Source organism: Oratosquilla oratoria, chromosome 11 (genome assembly GCF_046742065.1).
Source record: "Oratosquilla oratoria isolate Oo_2021 chromosome 11, ASM4674206v1, whole genome shotgun sequence".
NCBI classification, from domain to species: Eukaryota; Metazoa; Arthropoda; class Malacostraca; order Stomatopoda; family Squillidae; genus Oratosquilla; species Oratosquilla oratoria.
Window position 1 is genome coordinate 37,125,293 of NC_134787.1, and position 20,157 is coordinate 37,145,449.

The 20,157-nt window shown below is 37.9% G+C and overlaps 1 protein-coding gene across 9 annotated transcripts in view; it reads right to left on the bottom strand.

The window, feature by feature from the left end:
- Positions 1-20,157, bottom strand: part of LOC143029744 (sodium- and chloride-dependent glycine transporter 2-like) — a 181,260-nt gene that overhangs the window by 54,360 nt on the left and 106,743 nt on the right. For all 9 annotated transcript variants that reach the window (XM_076192640.1, XM_076192641.1, XM_076192644.1 and 6 more), the window contains one exon: positions 2,462-2,669. In XM_076192640.1, coding sequence (XP_076048755.1) covers positions 2,462-2,669 — 208 coding nt within the window. The remainder of the gene's footprint in view (positions 1-2,461; positions 2,670-20,157) is intronic.

A 20,157-nucleotide genomic window follows, 5' to 3' on the forward strand; every position in this document is an offset into this window, starting at 1 on the left:
GGTGAGTGTAGGGCAATGAAGGATGAATTGCTCTATGTCTTATGTGTGGTTGTTGCATCTGGGATAATTGGAGTCTGTTCCAAGGCCTAAAATTCATACACAGTACTGTAAAACATCCTGATTCACTGATGGTTTGGGGTGTTTTTGGCTACCATGGTGTGGGATCATTAGTGATACTACAAAAAACTGTAATGCTGAATGTAGACCGGTATTTTGAGCTACTTAATGATCATTTGGAGGACTGTTTTATTCAGTGCAAAGCAGATGTCTTCACGCAGGATGGTGCACCATGCCACACTGCTAAACTCATTAAAGAATGGTTTGCATTCTGTGATGTGGAGTATATAAAAGAGTGGCCAGGAAATTTGCTTGATTTAAACCCAACTGAGAACCTCTGGGTGGTTATGAAAGATAAATTATGTGAGCATGACATTTCATCAATCCCTAAGCTGGAGGTAGCCATCAAGGATATCTGGAAGAATATGGACCCTGTGTGGCTTCAAAATCTTGCAGCATCTGTTCCTAAACATCTCCAAGAATGTATCAAGAGAAAAGGGTGTCCAACAAAGTACTAGAGAGCTGGTAAATACCTGATAATGTAGGTTGAGGAAATTTATTATTTTTACTCTGGTGCCTAAGTTTTTGTCCCCCACTATATCTATATACCAAGGGCTTCTTCCGTCTTATCAGGAAAGTAGCCAAAATCAAAAGGCATATACCCATTCCCACCCATTCTACTCCCATCCACCACCCTTTCCTCCCTCTCATCTTAGCTCATCATGGATGATGGGTCATCCCTGTATCCCTCCCGTTGCTCTGGGTCAGAAGCAATGCAGCTAGATACAGAAGTGATGATGAAAAATAAAACAATTGGGAGGTTCATCTGCCCTAGAAAATAATGATATGGGTCCTGCACAAAATCTATCTATCTATCTACCATGGGGTTTTCCCCCTTATAAGGGAGGTCACCAAGTAAAAAATCTCGCACCCACTTCCACACAAAATAGTCAGAGAAACCTTCAACCTATTAAGGTCAATGAAAGTGGCATTTGACTATTTGGATGAAGAAATGATTAAAAAAAAATATTAGTTATATTAATAAGACCAAAACTGGAATACGCAGCAACACTATGGACACCCAGTATTAGAAAGAATGTAAAGAAATTAGAATACAGAGAGCATTGACAAAGTTGGCACCAGATCTTTCCAAATTAACAAACGAATAAAGATTATCCAAATTGGAATTACCAACACTGGAGCAGAGAAGAGAAAGAGGAGATCTACTGATTATCTATAGAATCATCAAAGGAATGGAAATCCTTGAGAGGAATGACTTACTAAAATGGGCCAATGGAAAAACAAGAACAAGAGGACACAAAAAGAAACTCAAAAAGGATGACTATAGAAGCGTTCTGAAAAAAAAAAAAAAGCTTCCCATACCTGGAATAATTTGAATAAAGATACTGTGTGCAAACACTATTCAAGATTTTACTTTATGCTAAAAGATACAAAGATGGATCACCACAAGCATAGCTCCCTTCCCGTATAATACAACTAGGTAAATACACATTCTACTCCCATCCTTTTCTCTCTCTTATCTTAGCTCCTCATGGATGAAGAGGCATCCCCGTCTCCCTCCATTTTCTTGCACAAAATGTAGGATATCTATCTATCTATATATATATAATTCAAAGTGGTTTCCAACTTTGGATATAAATCAAACAAGGAGAGACTATAAACAATATTAGACCTGTGATCATTAAAAAAATAAAGAGGAGGGCACCTCAAGGTTATAAGAACAATTTAAAAAAGAATATGTCTGAAGGATGTGAAGAAGTGTTGTTTTCTGTACAAATACATAAACTGGAATAGTCTAGAAAAGTAAGTAGCCCAAGCTAAAACCATACAGTTTGTTGTCACTCTCAAAGTCATATACTTAGATATATAGGGTTACACATATATAGGAATGGAGGAGTGTGGGTGGAGGCAAATTACAGAGTGAGAGAAGAAAGTAAATGTTGGGGGGAATGGAAAGTGCTATGAGAAATAGGTATCTGGGGATGAATGCAAAGAGGAGATTGTATGAGTGAGTGATTGTGCCCAGTACACTGTATGGAATAGACTTGAAATGTGAAGGAGGCAAAAAGGAAGAGCTTGAATGGTCTTTTGGCATATGTATGTATTTATATGGTACAATATGTAATTCAAGAGCAAGAAATAGGGACCCCCACAATCATTATTCCTTTCCTGTATCATACAATTATGTAAATACAATAAGATGCTTATGCAATGCACATACACAGAACTTGCAATGGGGTAATGGAACCCACATTCAGAGTTGAATATACTTAATGGTTGGGTTTTAAACTTTTAAGGCAAATAAGATTTTAATAAATAAAGTTTTAAAGCAAATAAATTTTATAGAATGGAATGAATTATGTATAAAATAATTAAAACTAACATGAAAAATTCTTCACTGGCATATGTCCTTGGGATGACACGGTCAGGATGTACAACATTTTGTCCATCTGTGTCTGCACAAAGGGTCTTGTTTTTAAATGGCACCTTTTCAACTAAAGCACACATGTGTTCAATAGAATGACATCCCCTCTCCAAGTAGAACTGATCTTTTTCAAGACATGCCAATCTATCCGCCATGGAAAAGCAACCTGTAAAAAAAAAAAAAAAAAAAAAAGACATGGAACTTATAAACCTAAAGAAATTAATAAATGGTAAACAACTTGGCCAATTCTGCTCATTGTAGATAATTGAGCTCTACTGTCAAAATGAGGACCAATGACAGGTACCTGCTTGCAGTGGTCCTGCAAGAAGGTCAGTAGAGCACCTCACTGTCAAAACCAGACATGGGCATGATTATGATTACTAATAACAAAATCATAATCCATGGCTGTGATTATGTAATCCTAATCAAATCATAATCAAAAAGCATAAAATTTGTGTAATCATAATCAAATTATCTAAATTTACTCTGCGGTGATAATCATAATCAAATAATAAATTTTTCTTGATAATAACCATTGATTAAAATGTGATTATTGTGATTATTTTAATTTCCAGCAGTAACAAGATGCTTCACTCCCTTCTGAATATTGATCCAACCAAGCTTGATCAGTTAGACTGTCCAATAATGCTATCCAAACATGACCTTAATCTCATCAAGGAAATAACAGATATGTTGACACCTTTTGAAGTAGCATCTATACAGTGTCAGGGAGAAAATGTAGCTTCAAGTAAAGTAAATCCATGTATTCGCAGACTGAGAGCTGAGCTTGAAGTACTGTCACAGACATACAAGTCAAACATGATCACCACTCAAAATCAATTGAGAAAAGATTGAAGATCTATGAAGACATGGAGATGTTTCAGCTGGCTTCACTCCTAGACCCACGCTTTAAGATGGACTGGTGCTCACAAGAAGTCAACTTAATGAAATCCCTACTGAAAACTAAAGTAGATGAAATCATATATGCTGGCAATAAAGAAAAGGATTCCCTTCAGGAAAATAAGGAGGCCCAAAAAAAGAAGTGCAAGTTCTTCAGATTCATGACACCATCATCATCAATGAGCTCTTCCTTTTGTACATTAACATAAACTTTATCACAAATGGAATCCTACTTGAGTCAGTCAACAACAGAGGATGACAGTGATCTCCTTCTCTTTTACGAACAGAATCAGTCAACATTACTTCAACTAACAATACTGGCTCTCCAATGTCTGTGTATCTCAGCATCATCAGATCCAGTTGACAGACTTTTTTCTATTGCTGGGAAAGTCTTTCATCCTAAACGATGCAGAATAACTGATGCTCACTTTGAGGAGTTGATGTTTATCAAGTGTAACAAACACATAGTAAACTAAACCATTATATGAGAAATAATCAAGTGCATAACAAATTCTATATTTTGCAGGGAAATACTTTCATTATTACTGAAGTTTCTATATTTTGCAGGGAAATGCTTTGTTTTCATTATCACTGAGGTTTATATATTTTGCAGGGATATACTTTGTTTTCATTATCACTGAGGGTTATATATTTTGCAGGGAAACACTCTTTTCAATATCACTGAGGGTTATATATTTTGCAGGGAAATACTTGTAATGTATTATGTACTATAAAGCAAAAACAAATAAAACTTCTTACACACAAATGTATGTTTTTAATACCATTAGTTAGTATGTGATATAAACAGTTTTATATATTACTGTGCTAAAATATGTAAAAGTGTACCTAATAGATAAAATTTGCTACCTATTTAAGCATTGTACCGTACTTAATCATTTTTTTTATAAATAATCACAGCAAAATGTGATTATAATCATAATCTAATCATAATCATGCACAAAAAATAATCATAATCAAAAACAGCAAAACTCAAGTAATCATAATCAAATCATAATAAAAAATGAAAAAACAAATAATCATAATTTAATCACAATCAAAAAAAGTATTCCAGACCATAATCAAAGTCAAATCCTAATAATTTTTCATTATCATGCCCATGTCTGGTCAAAACCCATCAACCACTTCACCTTCATCAGGAGGTGCAGCCCTCGGGCTGAAATTTGGTTCCCAAGTTGGGGCCAGAGATCTTTCTCATCAGCTTCAATTTTACTTTTTACACCTTTTCACATGTGGAGAGGTGAAAATCAGTGACTGCGCTCCCCTCCTACAACTTTCAGTTAATGACACAGAAACAGTCCTACATCAATGCAGCAAAGACAACAGTCTTTTTTTTTTTTCCTGGAGAGACATCACCACTCAGTGTACTATTACAGGAGAGAATAATCAGAGGTATTATCTTTATAATCAGCTAGGTCTTTAAGCACGCAGGGCTAGCCAGGCAGGACAACCAAATACATACATGTGTATCTTGCCCAGTTAATTGATGAGTGAATTACTGTGAATTTTCATAATATTGAAGATAAAACTTGATGAATCTCAGCTGTATGACTGATTGTGGAGGTATTTTGAATCATAATAAAATCAGTGTAGTAAGATCTGTGTAATTAGCCTAGGACTGTGATAACACTTCTCTAGTCCTTCAAAATTGACAATACACACTCAAATTGAAGGGAATATGCATGGTCCTGGCCGGGGTCCCAAATTTCCTGGACTTTGGCTCCCAACTGCAGCTATCCCCCTTCACCAATTTCCCACTGTATGAGAATTCTCATGCCCCACAACCACCCCTCCTCCTTCCACTGTCCAGGGATTTGGGACATTTACCATAAAGTGTGAGAATTAAGGGTGGTAATTTGTAATGATTTTGGTAAAGAAATACACAAAAACAATGTGTTATACCTCCATCATACCAAATTTGCCTTTCAGCGGTGGCACCAGGAATTTTTAGTTGGGGAGGCTAAGGGGGGGCTGAGCAAATTTTTTGGGGGGGCTAATAGTAATATGATAATACACATATATTATCCTCATTTCAGAAGGGGAGGGGGTTAATGGTAGGGCTAGCACTGATGGCTGACAAATCTTTAGCCCTGGCAATTAAAAATTCCACTTAACAAAATTATTTCAATGAGTGTTTTAAATTTTCAATTTGCTCATTTCAGTTGGGGGGGCTAGCCATTTTTTTTGGGGGGCTAAAGCCCCCCCAAGCCCCCCCTGGCACCTCCACTGTTGCCTTTTCATGCCAACTATTAAGTTGTCAATTTAGAGATTATCATCAATAAAATACAAACCACAGGCCCAATCGACATGCAACTTGGCATGTGATGGTTCTATGGATCAACAGATCACCTCAGCATGTCAAAAACAATGTAGGACCTTCCTTTTATACTACTCTTATCAACACCTTTCATGTTGCCATGGCAACTATTGTTAATTTAGAGATAATCACCCATAAAATCAACCCATGGCCCAAATGACATGCAACTTTGCATGTGAAGGTTTTATGGATCAACAAATCACCTCACCATGTCAAAACAATGTAGGACCTTCCTTTTATGCTATTCTCACTAACACCTATAATGTTGCCTTGGCAACTACTGTCAATTTAGAGATAATAATCCATAAAATCCAAACCCCTGGCCCAATTGACATGCAACTTTACATGTGAAGGCTTTATGGGTCAACAAATCACCTCAGCATGTCAAAAACAATGTAAAACCTTCCTTTAATACTATTCTTACTAACACCTATCATGTTGCCATGGCAACTATACTGTCAATTTAGAAATAATCATCCATAAAATCCAAACCCCTGGCCCAATTGACATGCAACCAGGCATGTGAAGGTTTTATGGGTCAACAAAAGACCTGAGCATGTCAAAAACAATGTAGGACCTTTCTTTTATGCTATTTTTACTAACACCTATCATGTTGTCATGGCAACTATTGTCAATTTAGAGATAATAATCCATAAAATCCAAACCCCAGGCCCAAATGACATGCATCTTAACATGAGTAGGTTTTATGGGTCAACAAATCACCACAGCATGTCAAAAACAATGTAGGACCTTCCTTTTATGTTATTCTTTCTAATATATATCATGTTGCCATGGCAACTATTGTCAACTTAAGAGATAATAATCCATAAAATCCAAACCACTACCCCAACTGATGGGCAACTTGGGATGTGAAGTTTTTATGGGTAAACAAATCACCCGAGCATGTCAAAAACAATGTAGGACCTTCCTTAATACTTTTCTTACAAACACCTTTCATGATGCCATGGCAACTATTGTCAATTTAGAGATAATCATCCATAAATTACAAACCACTGCCCCAACTGACATGCAACTTGGCATGTGAAAGTTTTATGAGTCAACAAATCACCTGAGCATGTCAAAAACAATATGAGACATCTTCATCATACAAAATTTGCATTTTCATGGCAACAATTAAGTTGTCAATTTAGAGATAATCATCAATGAAATCCAAACTGCTGTCCCAATTGACATGCAATTTGACATGTGAAGGTTTCATGGATCAACATTGTTGATCCATGAAACCTTCACATGTCAAATTGTATGTCAATTGGGACAGCAGTTTGGATTTCATTGATGATTATCTCTAAATTGACAACTTAATTGTTGCCATGAAAATGCAAATTTTGTATGATGAAGATGTCTCATATTGTTTTTGACATGCTCAGGTGATTTGTTTACCCATGAAACCTTCACATCCCAAGTTGCACGTCAGTTGGGGTAGCGGTTTGGATTTTATGGATTATTATCTCTAAGTTGATAATAGTTGCCATGGTAACATGATAAATATTAGTAAGAATAACATAAAAGGAAGGTCCTACATTGTTTTTGACATGCTGTGGTGATTTGTTGACCCATAAAACCTATTCATGCCAAGATGCATGTCATTTGGACCAGGGGTTTGGATTTTATGAATTATTATCTCTAAATTGACAATAGTTGCCATGACATGATAGGTGTTAGTAAGAATAGCTTAAAAGGAAGGTCCTACATTGTTTTTGGCATGCTCAGGTATTTTGTTGATCCACAAAACCTTCACATGCCTGGTTGCATGTCAATTGGGCTAGGGGTTTGGATTTTATGGGTGATTATCTCTAAATTGACAATACTTGCCATGGTAACATGAAAGTTGTTAGTAAGAATAGTATAAAAGGTCCTACATTGTTTTTTACATGCTGAGGTGATTTAAATCACCTCAGCATGTAAAAAACAATGTAGGACCTTTTATATTATTCTTACTAACAACTTTCATGTTACCATGGCAAGTATTGTCAATTTAGAGATAATCACCCATAAAATCCAAACCCCTAGCCCAATTGACATGCAACCAGGCATGTGAAGGTTTTATGGATCAACAAAATACCTGAGCATGCCAAAAACAATGTAGGACCTTCCTTTTAAGCTATTCTTACTAACACCTATCATGTCATGGCAACTATTGTCAATTTAGAGATAATAATCCATAAAATCCAAACCCCTGGCCCAAATGACATGCATCTTGGCATGAATAGGTTTTATGGGTCAACAAATCACCACAGCATGTCAAAAATAAAATCCAAACCGCTACCCCAACTGAAGTGCAACTTGGGATGTGAAGGTTTCATGGGTAAACAAATTACCTGAGCATGTCAAAAACAATGTAGGACCTTCCTTTTATACTTTTCTTACTAACACCTTTCATGATGCCATGGCAACTATTGTCAATTTAGAGATAATTATCCATAAATTACAAACCACTGCCCCAACTGACATGCAACTTGGCATGTGAAAGTTTTATGGGTCAACAAATCACCTGAGCATGTCAAAAACAATACGAGACATCTTTATCATACAAAATTTGCATTTTCATGGCAACAATTAAGTTGTCAATTTAGAGATAATCATCAATGAAATCCAAACTGCTGCCCCAATTGACATGCAATTTGACATGTGAAGGTTTTATGGATCAACAAATCACCTGAGCATGTCAAAAATAATGTAGGATCTTTTATACTATTCTTACTAACAACTTTCATGTTACCATGGCAAGTATTGTCAATTTAGAGATAATCACCCATAAAATCCAAAACCCTAGCCCAATTGATATGCAACTTGGCATGTGAAGGTTTTATGGGTCAAAATTCATACCATAATGATATAAGTGGATAGTATCATAAAAGTGAATCATCTTATCCCCAAATTTACTAAAAAGGATCCAAAATTATTCTTTTCTACATTTGAAGGCATAGCAAAAGAAGTATGAAGTAAAATGGACCTCTGGTCAGCAATGATATGATCTAGCCTAACCCCAAAAGCCTTAAATGTGTACACAGTGTTTGATAGAGATGGCATATATGATTATGATCAGATTAAGAGTGAAATACTAAAGGCATATGAGATTTCCCCAGAGTATTTCAGAAAGAAATTCAGGGAAGTTAGGAAGGATATTGGTCATGGATATATGGATCTAGCCAGGAATGTGAGTAGTGACATAGAAAAATGGATGTGTGCGGAAAATGCAGTAAATACCAAGAAGGTCCAGGAGGTGATAGCAATTGAACAATTTCTTAACTTACTGAACAATGAAGCTAGGCTATATGTGACCATGCAGAGATGTGAGACATTGTTACAAGCAGTGAGTTTTGCAGAAAACTTTGTACTAAGGACAAGTGAAGGTAGGAAGAAAGACATGACAAACTCAGAAGGGTGAGAACAGAGGGGCATTTGCAATTCAGAGTCAGAGATATGTGAGACCACAAGTAGGGGATAGTTGGAGAAAACCAATCAAATGTTTCAGATGTGAGTGATTTGGACATAGAACTCAGGATTGCTATGCTAGGCTAAGTGAACAAAGGTACAGGCAGGACATGGGAAGCAAGCAAACTAGGCAGGAGATAATGTGTGTAGAGGGAAACAGGAAGGATGTGGATCAGAATAGATGTTATACTTGTGGAGCCTACAGTTATGGGATGGAAACTTGCCCCAAGGGAAATGGAAACAATGGGGACACATAAGACTGGAGACAAGAAAAGGATGACAGCAAGATAAAGGAGAAGGGAGTAGCAGGCAAGAAGGAAGATAGTAAATGCTGTGTACATGGAGTTAGGTTAGACGAGATGGACAAAACAGGAGTCAGCCAAGAGTGGTTACCTTATGTGAAAGATGCCAAGATAACAGAGGGGAGTGAAAGGAAATATGTGGTCAAGGCTCTGCAAGACACAGGGTCATCCCACACCATTGTGAGGCATAATGTGATACCAGGATTAGAAAAGAGGCACATAGGTCAGTTCACCATGGAATTAGTTGGAGTAGTGATGACAGTACCCTTAGTTAAGGTGTTACTTGAGATAGATAGTCAGATAGCAAATGTTGAAGTAGGATTAGCAGAACTTCCAGTAAAAGGAATAGATGTCCTCCTCTGGATTCTTTCTAATTTCTTTGTGCTTGGTGCCTACAATGATATAACATATTCTAGTTTCGGTTTTATCAATGCAACAATTGATTTCTTAACCATCTCTTCATCCATGTAGTCGAAGGCCACTTTCATAGATCTTAACAGATTGTACGTCTCTCCAAATATCTTGTTTACATGTTTGTCAGGAGTCAAGTCACTTGAGATGATTACTCCTAGGTCCTTCTCTGAGTTAACTTCTTTGACTTCTTTATCTCCAATTATATAGTTTCCTGAGACTCTATTTTTGCCTTTTCCGAACTCCATTATGCTACATTTCTTAATATTGAAATTCATTTCGTATTTCTGACTCCATCCCCATACTCTATGTAAGTCATCTTGTAACAATCTGCAATCTTCTGTTTTCACTCTCTTGAGCAATTTAGCATCGTTGGCAAAGAAGTTCATGTAACAATTCACTCCATCCATATCATTTATGTATATGGCAAACATTAAGAGAGCCAAAATAAAGCCTTGGGGGACGCCACTTTTTACTTCTTCCCATTTTGAGTTTTTATCCCCAAGAACCACTCTCATCTTCCTTCCATTTAAAAAGTCCTTCATCCATTCTAACAGCCTGCCTTGAATTCCTCCTTTTTTTCAATTTTGTTTATTAATTTTTTATGTGGTACCTTGTCAAAAGCCTTTAGCAAATCCAGGAAGGCGCAGTCCGCCCAACCATCTCTTTCTTGTATTATTTCAATTAGTCTTGAGTAAAAGCATATTAGGTTTGTGGTGCACGATCTTCCACTTCTAAAACCAAATTGTTTGGGATTTATTATATTGTTTTCCTTCAAATGTTTGATCCATTTGCTTCTAATGATCTTTTCGCATATTTTAGCTACTGTACTTGTGAGGGACACTGGTCTAAAGTTTGTAGGATGTTCCCTGTTTCCTCCTTTGTGTATTGGCACTATGTTTGCATTTTTCCAAGCTTGTGGTACTTTTCTCTCTTTTAATGAGAAATCTATTATATTGTGTATTTTGTCTGTCAGTTCGTCTATGCACTCTTTTAATATCCAATTTGCGATTTCATCCAGTCCATGCGACTTTCTGACATCTAGGCTTTTTATTTGATCTCTTATTTTTTTCTGTGTTATTGTTATTTCCTTCATTATGGGTGAACTCTCTAACTGATCATTCATCCTTACTTGTCAACTTCCATGTCCTCTTAATTTTTCATTGTGCTTTATGATTTAAGCTTTATTTTCACTGGATGTGTTCCTTTTACATACCTACCTAATCTCTATGTTTCTATTTCTTCCTGTATGAATTCCGCATTGTACATAATTACACTTTTTTTTTTAACTTTCTGTAGACATTTCATTGGCAAGGAATTATGTTTACCAATTAAAGAAACAACAAAATATGAATAAAAATGATGGCTATGATTAATTTTTTCATTAATTTTTTCTTATTTGCATCCACATGTATCCCCCATCTTGGGTATTGGCTGCATGTTATTGTAGAGTTAAAAGCTGCTCAGTAGCATGCAGCTGATACTTTAGGGTCAATATGGGGCACCCCTATGGACCAGAGCTACACATCATTTTGTCAGGGATAGAGAAAACATATATTCAGAGAAATGATGCTTTTATTATACTGCGACTGTCCCTCTATTATGCTGTCCCCCCACTCTTAATACTGTCCTGTACTACTTCTCTGAATATTCATTTCCTTTTTTGCTGAACCCTGTGGTAGGGGAGAAAGGATACTGCCACAGTGTTCCCAATTGAGTCATAAAAGCCGACAAAAATGGGACAGGGTTAGGACTAGGCATCCTACTCTCTGTAGCCCCACAGGGAACATTCCTAAAAAAAGCAAAGGCATAAGAGGGTCTGGGAGGAGTTTTCCAACTAGAACCCTAAGATTTGGGTCTTTTAATGTGCATGGATATGCTACTGATGGAAGTAAAAGGGAAGAGATAGGCACTGTCATGTTTCATGATGTGTCATGTGTCATGTTTCATGATGTGTCACAATGACATAAAGAGACGTGAGTGTGGCGCCATAAGCAACACATCCTAGCAAGACCCATATTTGCTCACCATCCTAATGAAAATGCATATGGATGTTGAATTTGACCACTACTAGGTTATCTTAAGCTAAATAATGAGATATAAGATTATAAACATAAATAACTTATGATAAATGACCAACATGGGTCAAAATGGTTGACAAACATTTCCTTCCGGAAATCGAAATAGAAGGATATAAGTTTTTTCACAAGGATAGGGTTGGCAGGAGTGGGGGAGGTGTAGCACTTTTTGTTAAAAATACAATAAACTGTATTATCAACAATTCGATTAAGGAAGAGGACTGTACGGAATCCATTTGGGTAGAGATTATAGGCAATAATAAGAAAGTTATTATTGGTGTCTTGTACAGACCTCCTAGCCTCAGCATTGAGCAGACTGATCCCCTGATTTATGAAATTCACAGAGCATCCCAGTATAAAAACGTTGTGATCATGGGAGATTTTAATTATAGAAACATTGACTGGGAAACTTTAATAGATCAGGAAACAAAGAAATTCCTAGATGTGGTGCAGGATAATTTCCTAAAACAAGTGATTACTGGTCCTACGAGGGGAGTAAATACTCTGGACTTAGTTTTAACTAACAATGAGCACATAATGAGTAATGTAAAAGTGGGAGATAGTCTAGGCTTTAGCAATCATTAAGAAATAAGATCAATATTATTTGGGAAGAATTAAAAAGTACAAATAACGTCCAAGTACCAGACTTCAGGAGAGCAAACTTTGACAATAAAAAAACATATTTGAAGTTGAATATAAAATGTCATGCGGACGTTTCGGACATTGTCGAGTCTCTGTGCACGACCGGGGGTCAGGTCATGGCCAGGGGTTGGGTCATGGAGGGTAATATGCAAACCTTGGATCAGGTCATTTGGGGGCGAGGGCTCAACAGACAGGTCAGCGATTTGGATGAAAGGTATAGCAATCTAACTGATTTAATTATTAATGCACAAAATACATTTATCCCCCTGAAGTCAATACAGAAAAATAGTAATACTCCCAAATGGATGACGGACAGATTGAAACATGAGATCGGAATGAAAAGAGGACTTTATGTAAAAAAAAAAAAAAAAAAATGGTGAAACACACCTTAGATCAAGATATAACGAAATGGCAAAGCTGGTTAAAAAGAATACACATACAGCAAAATGTAATTATGAAATTAAGGTTGCTAGTCAAGCAAGATCCAACCCAAAGGGTTTCTTTCATCTCTATAGAACAAAAAATAAAGAAAGAATAGGACCAATTAAAAATTATGAAAATGTCATGATAGAATTGGAGGAAAAAATGAGTGAGGAATTTAACAATTATTTTCTATCTGTGTTTATGAATGAGAGGTTAGATAAAGTACCTGACTGTGATCCGATTTTCAGAGGGGATGAAAAAAGTAGTCTATCTAATATCAGCATTAGCAAAGTAGAAGTAGTCAAGCAGATTGAAAGACTTAAAGCTACAAAATCCCCGGGTCTAGACAAAAATTTTCCAAGAATACTAAAGGAGTGTAAATTTGAAATCTGCAATCAGTTAACTGAAATATTTAATAAATCAGTAGACACTGGTTTTGTGCCTACTGTTAGATTGTCTATATGCAACTACAGGCCAATCAGTTTGACATTGGTTATAGGAAAAATTCTTGGATCAGTAATAGTAAATAGACTCAAAGAACACATTGAAAGGCATAATTTAATTCGTGATTCACAGCATGGTTTCTCTAAGTTTTGGTCTCCGTCCAAGTCATGTGTAACTAATCTTCTATCCTTTTACACTAAAGTATATAAGGTGTCAGATAACAACGATAATTACGATATTATTTACCTTGACTTTAGCAAAACGTTCGACAAGGTGCCACCCCAGAGACTACTAAATAAAATCAAAGCCCACAGCATAGGAAGAAGTTTTGGTCTCCGTCCAAGTCATGTGTAACTAATCTTCTATCCTTTTACACTAAAGTATATAAGGTGTCTGATAACAACGATAATTACGATATTATTTACCTTGACTTTAGCAAAACGTTCGACAAGGTGCCACCCCAGAGACTACTAAATAAAATCAAAGCCCACAGCATAGGAAGAAAAGTGTTAGAATGGATTAGAGCTTGGATTAGTAACAGAAAACAGCAGGTCACCATAAATGGAGTAAAATCTAGGTGGGGCAATGTTACTAGTGGGGTCCACCAGGGCTCGGTTTTGGGTCCCTTGTTGTTCATTATGTACATAAAAGACTTAGACGACAGGATAAATAGTGATGTTAGTAAGTTTGTGGACAACACTAAAATAGGATGCCTAATTAGGTCAGGAGACGACACAGAGATTCTGCAGGATGATCTTAACAAATTGTTCACATGGTCGGTGAAATGGCAAATGAACTTCAATATCTCTAAGTGTAGCATGTTAAACATAGGGCTACACAACCCTGAAAATAGATATAGCTTAGATAACATGCTTTTAGATAAAACTGAGTGCAAGAGAGACTTGGGAGTTCTAGTGAGTCCAGACCTTAAAACCAGGAAACAGTGCATTAGCGCCAGGAATAAAGCTAACAGGGCATTAGGTTTCATTGCTAGGACGGTAACGAATAGAAGTGCAGAGGTAATTATTAAACTCTATCTAGCAATAGTTAGACCCATCCTTGACTATGTGGTCCAGTTTTGGTCTCCGTCCAAGTCTTGAGATACCAGACAAGTCTTGTATTTACTATTTTCTCCATTATTTTCCCTAGACAGCAAATTAAAGCAATAGGACGGTAACTGAAAGCTGAATATGGGTCTTTACCTGGCTTTAGAAAAGATAATACAAAAGCTGTTTCCCATATTTACCTAGTTGTATTTACCTAGTTGTATTATATGGGAAGGGAGCTATGCTCATGGTGACCTGTCTTTGTATCTCTCAGCAACAAGTTTTTCTTAAAATCTTGAATAGTGTTTGCACACACTGTTTCTTTGTCCAATTTGTTCCAAGTATCTATCCCTCTGTGTGGGAAGCTATTCTTTTTTTCAGATCTCTTCTGCAATTATCTATTTTTAGTTTCTTTTTGTGTCCTCTTGTTTTTCCATTGTCCCATTTCAATAAGTCATTCTTATCTAAGATTTCCATTCCCTTCATAATTCTATAGATAGTTAGTCTCTTCTTTCCCTTCTTTATTCCAGAGTTGGTAATTCTAATTTGGACAGTCTTTGTTCATACATCATTTTGGAAAGAGTTGGTGCCAGTTTTGTTGTTGCTCTTTGTATTCTTTCTAACCTCTTTATATTCTTTTTGGTACTGGGTGTCCATAGTGTTGCTGCGTACTCGAGTTTTGGTCTTATAAGTGTAGTTAAATTATTTTTTATCATTTCCTCATCCAAATAGGCAAATGCCACTTTTATTGACCTCAATTAATTATAGGTTTCTCCAACTATTTTATTAATAAGCTTATCCGGTGTCATGTCTTTGCTGATCATCACTCCAAGGTCTTTTTCCGAGTTTACTTTTTGACCTCTTCTTCACCAATTTTATAATCTCTCGATATTCTGTTTTTACTTTTTCCAAATTCCATTTTACTGCATTTCTTGATATTGAATTTCACTTCCCACTTTTTGAGTCCATTTCCAGATCTTGTCCAAGTCTTGTTGTAATGAGTTGCAATCCTTCTCTGTTTTTACTTTCTTTAGTATGTTTGCATCATCTGCAAAGAAATTCATATAACACTCTACTCCTTTGTCCATGTCATTTATGTATATAGCAAACATGATTGGGGCCAGTACTGATTCCTGCAGGACACCACTTATCATTTCTTCCCAATTTGAGAATTTGTCTCTAATTACTATTGTCATTCTCCTCCCAGTTAGGAAGTCTTTCATCCATTCCAGTAATTTTCCTCTGATGCCACCTATTGTTTCTATCTTCCTTATTAGTTTATTGTGTGGTACCTTATCAAATGCCTTTTGTAGGTCCAGAAAGGCACAGTCTGCCCAACCATCTCTCTCTTGTATTATGTCTATTAATCTTGAGTAGAAGCAGATCAAGTTTGTTGTACATGATCTTCCTTGTCTGAATCTGAATTGATTTGAATTCAGTATAGTTTTTTCTTCCAAATGTTTAACCCATCTATTTTTGACAACCCTTTCGCAAATTTTTGCTACTGTGCTTGTCAGGGAGACCAGTCTGTAATTTGATGGGTGTTCCTTGTTTCCTCTCTTATAAATAGGTACAATGTTTGCCTTCTTCCAGTCCTGTGGCACTTTTCCTTCTTTAAGTGAGAATTTAATTATATTGTATATTTTGTCTGTTAATTCTTCCATGCATTCTTTCAGTATCCAATTTGCAATTCCGTCTGGACCATGTGATTTTCTGACATCAAGGGTTTTGATTTGGACGCTGATTTCCTTTTGTGTTACAATTATTTCTTTCATTGAGGGGGATCTCTCTCTATTTCCTCACAGTTAGGTGAGTTTTCTATTTTGAATACTGATTTCAAATGGTTGTTCATGATTTCAGCCATTTCCAGTTCTTCTGCATATTCATGTTTACCTTGGCACAGCTTTTCTATTTCTTGTTTGTTACCCAACCATATACATATGGTTGGGTATCTGTGCTCCTGCCACAATCTATTTATAATACTGTATTTATCACAAAAAGTTTTGTATTCCTTGAAATATGTTTAAACATTTTATAGGGGATCATATCTGGACCAGGGGCTATATTTTTGCTTCTATCTAGGGCAGTATCAAATTCTCTTTCTGTAAAGGATATGTTGTATGATTCTGTCTTGTCTGAAGAAAAATCTAAAGGTTGTTCTTCTCTTATTCTGCAATGGTGTCCTGGGCAACTGTCAGTCTTTTGTGAGACCTAAGCAAAATGGTCAGCTAAAATATTACTGTGCCGTTACGAGAGGTAACGGGGCTTTTTTATATGTCCGTGTATCCCCATGTTTACATATCTTTTTGTCGTAAGGCTCGTTTCCCCTCGGAAGAGGTTTTCAAGTTTGTTTTTCGTAATGTTTAATTTAAGTATGCTGCGAGCAGAAGCTTCGTCTGCTTAAGAATACTATCGTTGTAAGTTGTCTGCAAGCTGTGCTGCAAGATAGCATCTCATTATTTGTACAATGTTCACTTAAAGAATTAGACTTAAGAAGGTGTGTAAGAACCGGTTACTGTGGGTGATGTCACGTCACCTCTAGGCGCCAGTCTTGGTCCGATCTAGAAAGATGTACACACCCCACGCCTAGCCAAACCATGTAAGTCTTAAAACTCTTTGTATTTGAGGTTTAGAGTATTCTAGTGCATCCTTTGTAATACCCTCTTCTTGTGTAGCCTTTAGCCTATAGTAATTATAGTACTTTTTACAGTTTTTCATCAATTCCAACGTATTATCGAACGATGGATCAGATCTGCATTAAATACGCATCAAATATCCCCGTGATTCTATAACCTTCAGTCCCAAGTCTGTCTACGTCACGGACGCTATGATGTTGGCTGTCTATTTCATCTGCGGAGTCCCAGTCGACTCCGCCATAATGAAAAAATGGTTCGATAGAAACGAACAGATGAAGAAAGCATAGGAATGAGGTTTCGGCCAGACCACGCCCTGCACGCCGTTGCCACGTCTAGATTCCCCTCGTCGTCACCACATGAACTTGATGTGTCGCCTTCCTGGCATAAGTTAGCGCAAGTTAAGTGTAGTGTAGTGTAGTGATCTTGTGTCTTAGTGATCGCATCGGCGCGCGAGTGTGATGTGGCAACAACGTATGGTTGCCAAGTCCCAACAGTGTTTACATAACACCTCGTCGCAGTTAAGCATGTGTTTTTCCTTTGAAGGCAAGCTACCTTGCCTAAAATCCTGTCATATGTTAATATAAGCATGCGACTAATGTGCATTTTTAGATTGAACCAAATGTAGGGTTTAATCTGTTGTTGTCTACCTCAATAGTCGTATAGTTAGGAGTGTGGTAACGTACTCCGTGGTTTTCGATTAAGTTCGAGTTTTCCTTGTCTTCTTTATCATATTACTGTCTTGTCTCTCACTGTTTCTCTCGCTTGGCAATATGTCTTCCAACCACAGTATAGATGAAGGACCCGTCTCTGGTAGGGTCAGAGTCCTCACGGCTGAAGGGCAAGAGGCTTTTCAGAGAGCGTCTGATCAGCATGAAGAGAGGGTAAAGGCGAGTAGAGAAGGAGTACAAGCCTTATTGGAAGAACCGAATCATGGTCCTTGGTTGTATGAGGCCCACGCTGTGTACCAGGATACTGTAAAAAGGTACCTGGAATTCTTAATGCGTGAACGTACTTCAGAAAGTCTGGCTCGTGCTGAATCAGTGAAGCACGAAGACAGGGATTTTCAGGCATCTTTTCGTCAGGTAATCAGTAATTATGCTTCCTCTTCCTCAGTTGAAGTCACGGAAGAGGAACACCACACTGAACCGTTTTTACAAGATGACCCGAAGTCCAATCAAGTTCCTTTATCCCTCGTCGACCACTCTGAGTTTTGTATGCCCCCTTCCATGAAGGGCAGTTCAAGAAGGTCGGTTAGGTCAGGTCGTTCCAGTAGCACCAGTGTTAGTGTTGCAAGGAAGCAACGAGCCAAGGTGGAGACCGCTCGTATCAGAGTCAAGTTTGCCGAACAGGAGGGTCAGCTTATGAAAGAGCAGGCTGAAATGCAGGCCAAGTTCAAACTTATGACACAGCAAAAGGAGTTGGAAGAAGCCGAAGCCGAACTTAGGCACTTAGGACCCGACGATGATTGGGAAACATGCAGTGACTGGGACCAATTAAAAGGTACAGTCGCTACCCGCACCCAACTATATGTGGAGCAACAGGGTGGTATAGTCGATGTTTCCGCTAGTCAGAAGGATCTGGTAGGCTTGAATCCTGAAAGCCCTGTTTTCAAGCCCTGTTCTGATTTCAGAGTTAACTCACAGCCTGCTAACAATGTTCCATTCAGTTTTGAACCTCGTATCGAAAAGGTAAAGGTGAGGTCTGTGCAACCTGCGCAGCAACCTGTTGCTAACCATGTTTCTTATGTGTCACCACCTGTAGTAAAACCTCCTCGGAGTGCATCTCCTAGATTGGGGACAACCTCCAATTCTGCCGATTTGAGCAAGTTCTTCTTGCGGAAGGATTTACTTCTTAGCAGGCTGTCTACGTTTGATGATACTGCGGAAGACTATGCTGTTTGGAAGGAGAGTTTCAAGGAAGTCGTGCAAGAGTTAGGCACCTCATGTAAGGAGGAAATAGACCTGTTAGTTAAGTACCTAGGTCCTGAGTCTAAAGAATGGGCCCGTACAACTAGAAACTCAAATGCCAAGAATCCAACCCTGGCGTGCAGTAGAATTTGGGAGCGCTTGGATGACAGGTTTGCTGCCCCTTCGATCATTGAGACTTCAATTAAAAAGAAGCTCGCCAACTTCTCTAGGATTTCACCTAGAGACACCTTAAGGTTATACGACCTGTGTGACATTCTGTACCAGATAGAAGCCTTGAAGGCTAACCCTGTATACAGTACACTGTTTGCATATTATGACGCCTCGTCAGGCATCAATCCCATTGTCGCAAAACTTCCACCCTGTATACAGAAAGCGTGGACTGGCAGAGCCATGAACTACAAGACTGCTCACACTGAGCCGTACCCACCTTTCTCCTTCTTCATTGAGTTTGTGAAGGAGATGGCAAGGGTCGAGAATGATCCATGTTTCTCTTATCAAAGCCTTGGAGCCGATGGTTTTGTGAAACCAGAGAAGCCACCTCCCTCTAAGTTTCCTCAAGTACGTGTGAAGAAGACTGACACCATGTTGTCCAGTGGCAGTAAGACGACCACGGGCGCTGACAGGTATGTTGGCGCCGCTAGTCCTACCGAGCAAAGAAAGGCAGAAAAGGGAGATTTTTGCGTCTACCATGATGCCTACGTACACCATTTGGATTTCTGCAGGGCTTTTCGCACCATGTCAGTGAGCGAGAGGAAGGTTTTCTTAAACGATAAAGGAGTGTGCAACAGATGTTGCAAAGGTAACCATCCTCCTTCCAGCTGCAAAGAGAGAACTTTCTGCAAACTCTGTAAGGCCCATACTCATGTGACTGCCTTACATCACGATGAACCCAGGTCGAAGAGGAGTTCGACTCAAGCGGTTACACAGCATGGAAGGGAGGTTGCTCAAGATAAAACACCTCGCTCCCCTGTAGTCAATCAAGTGCCGCTTCCAAATGTTCTTACCCCCGTAGTAAAGACTCAGGGAGGGGAGGATGCTGCGGTCAATTCCAAA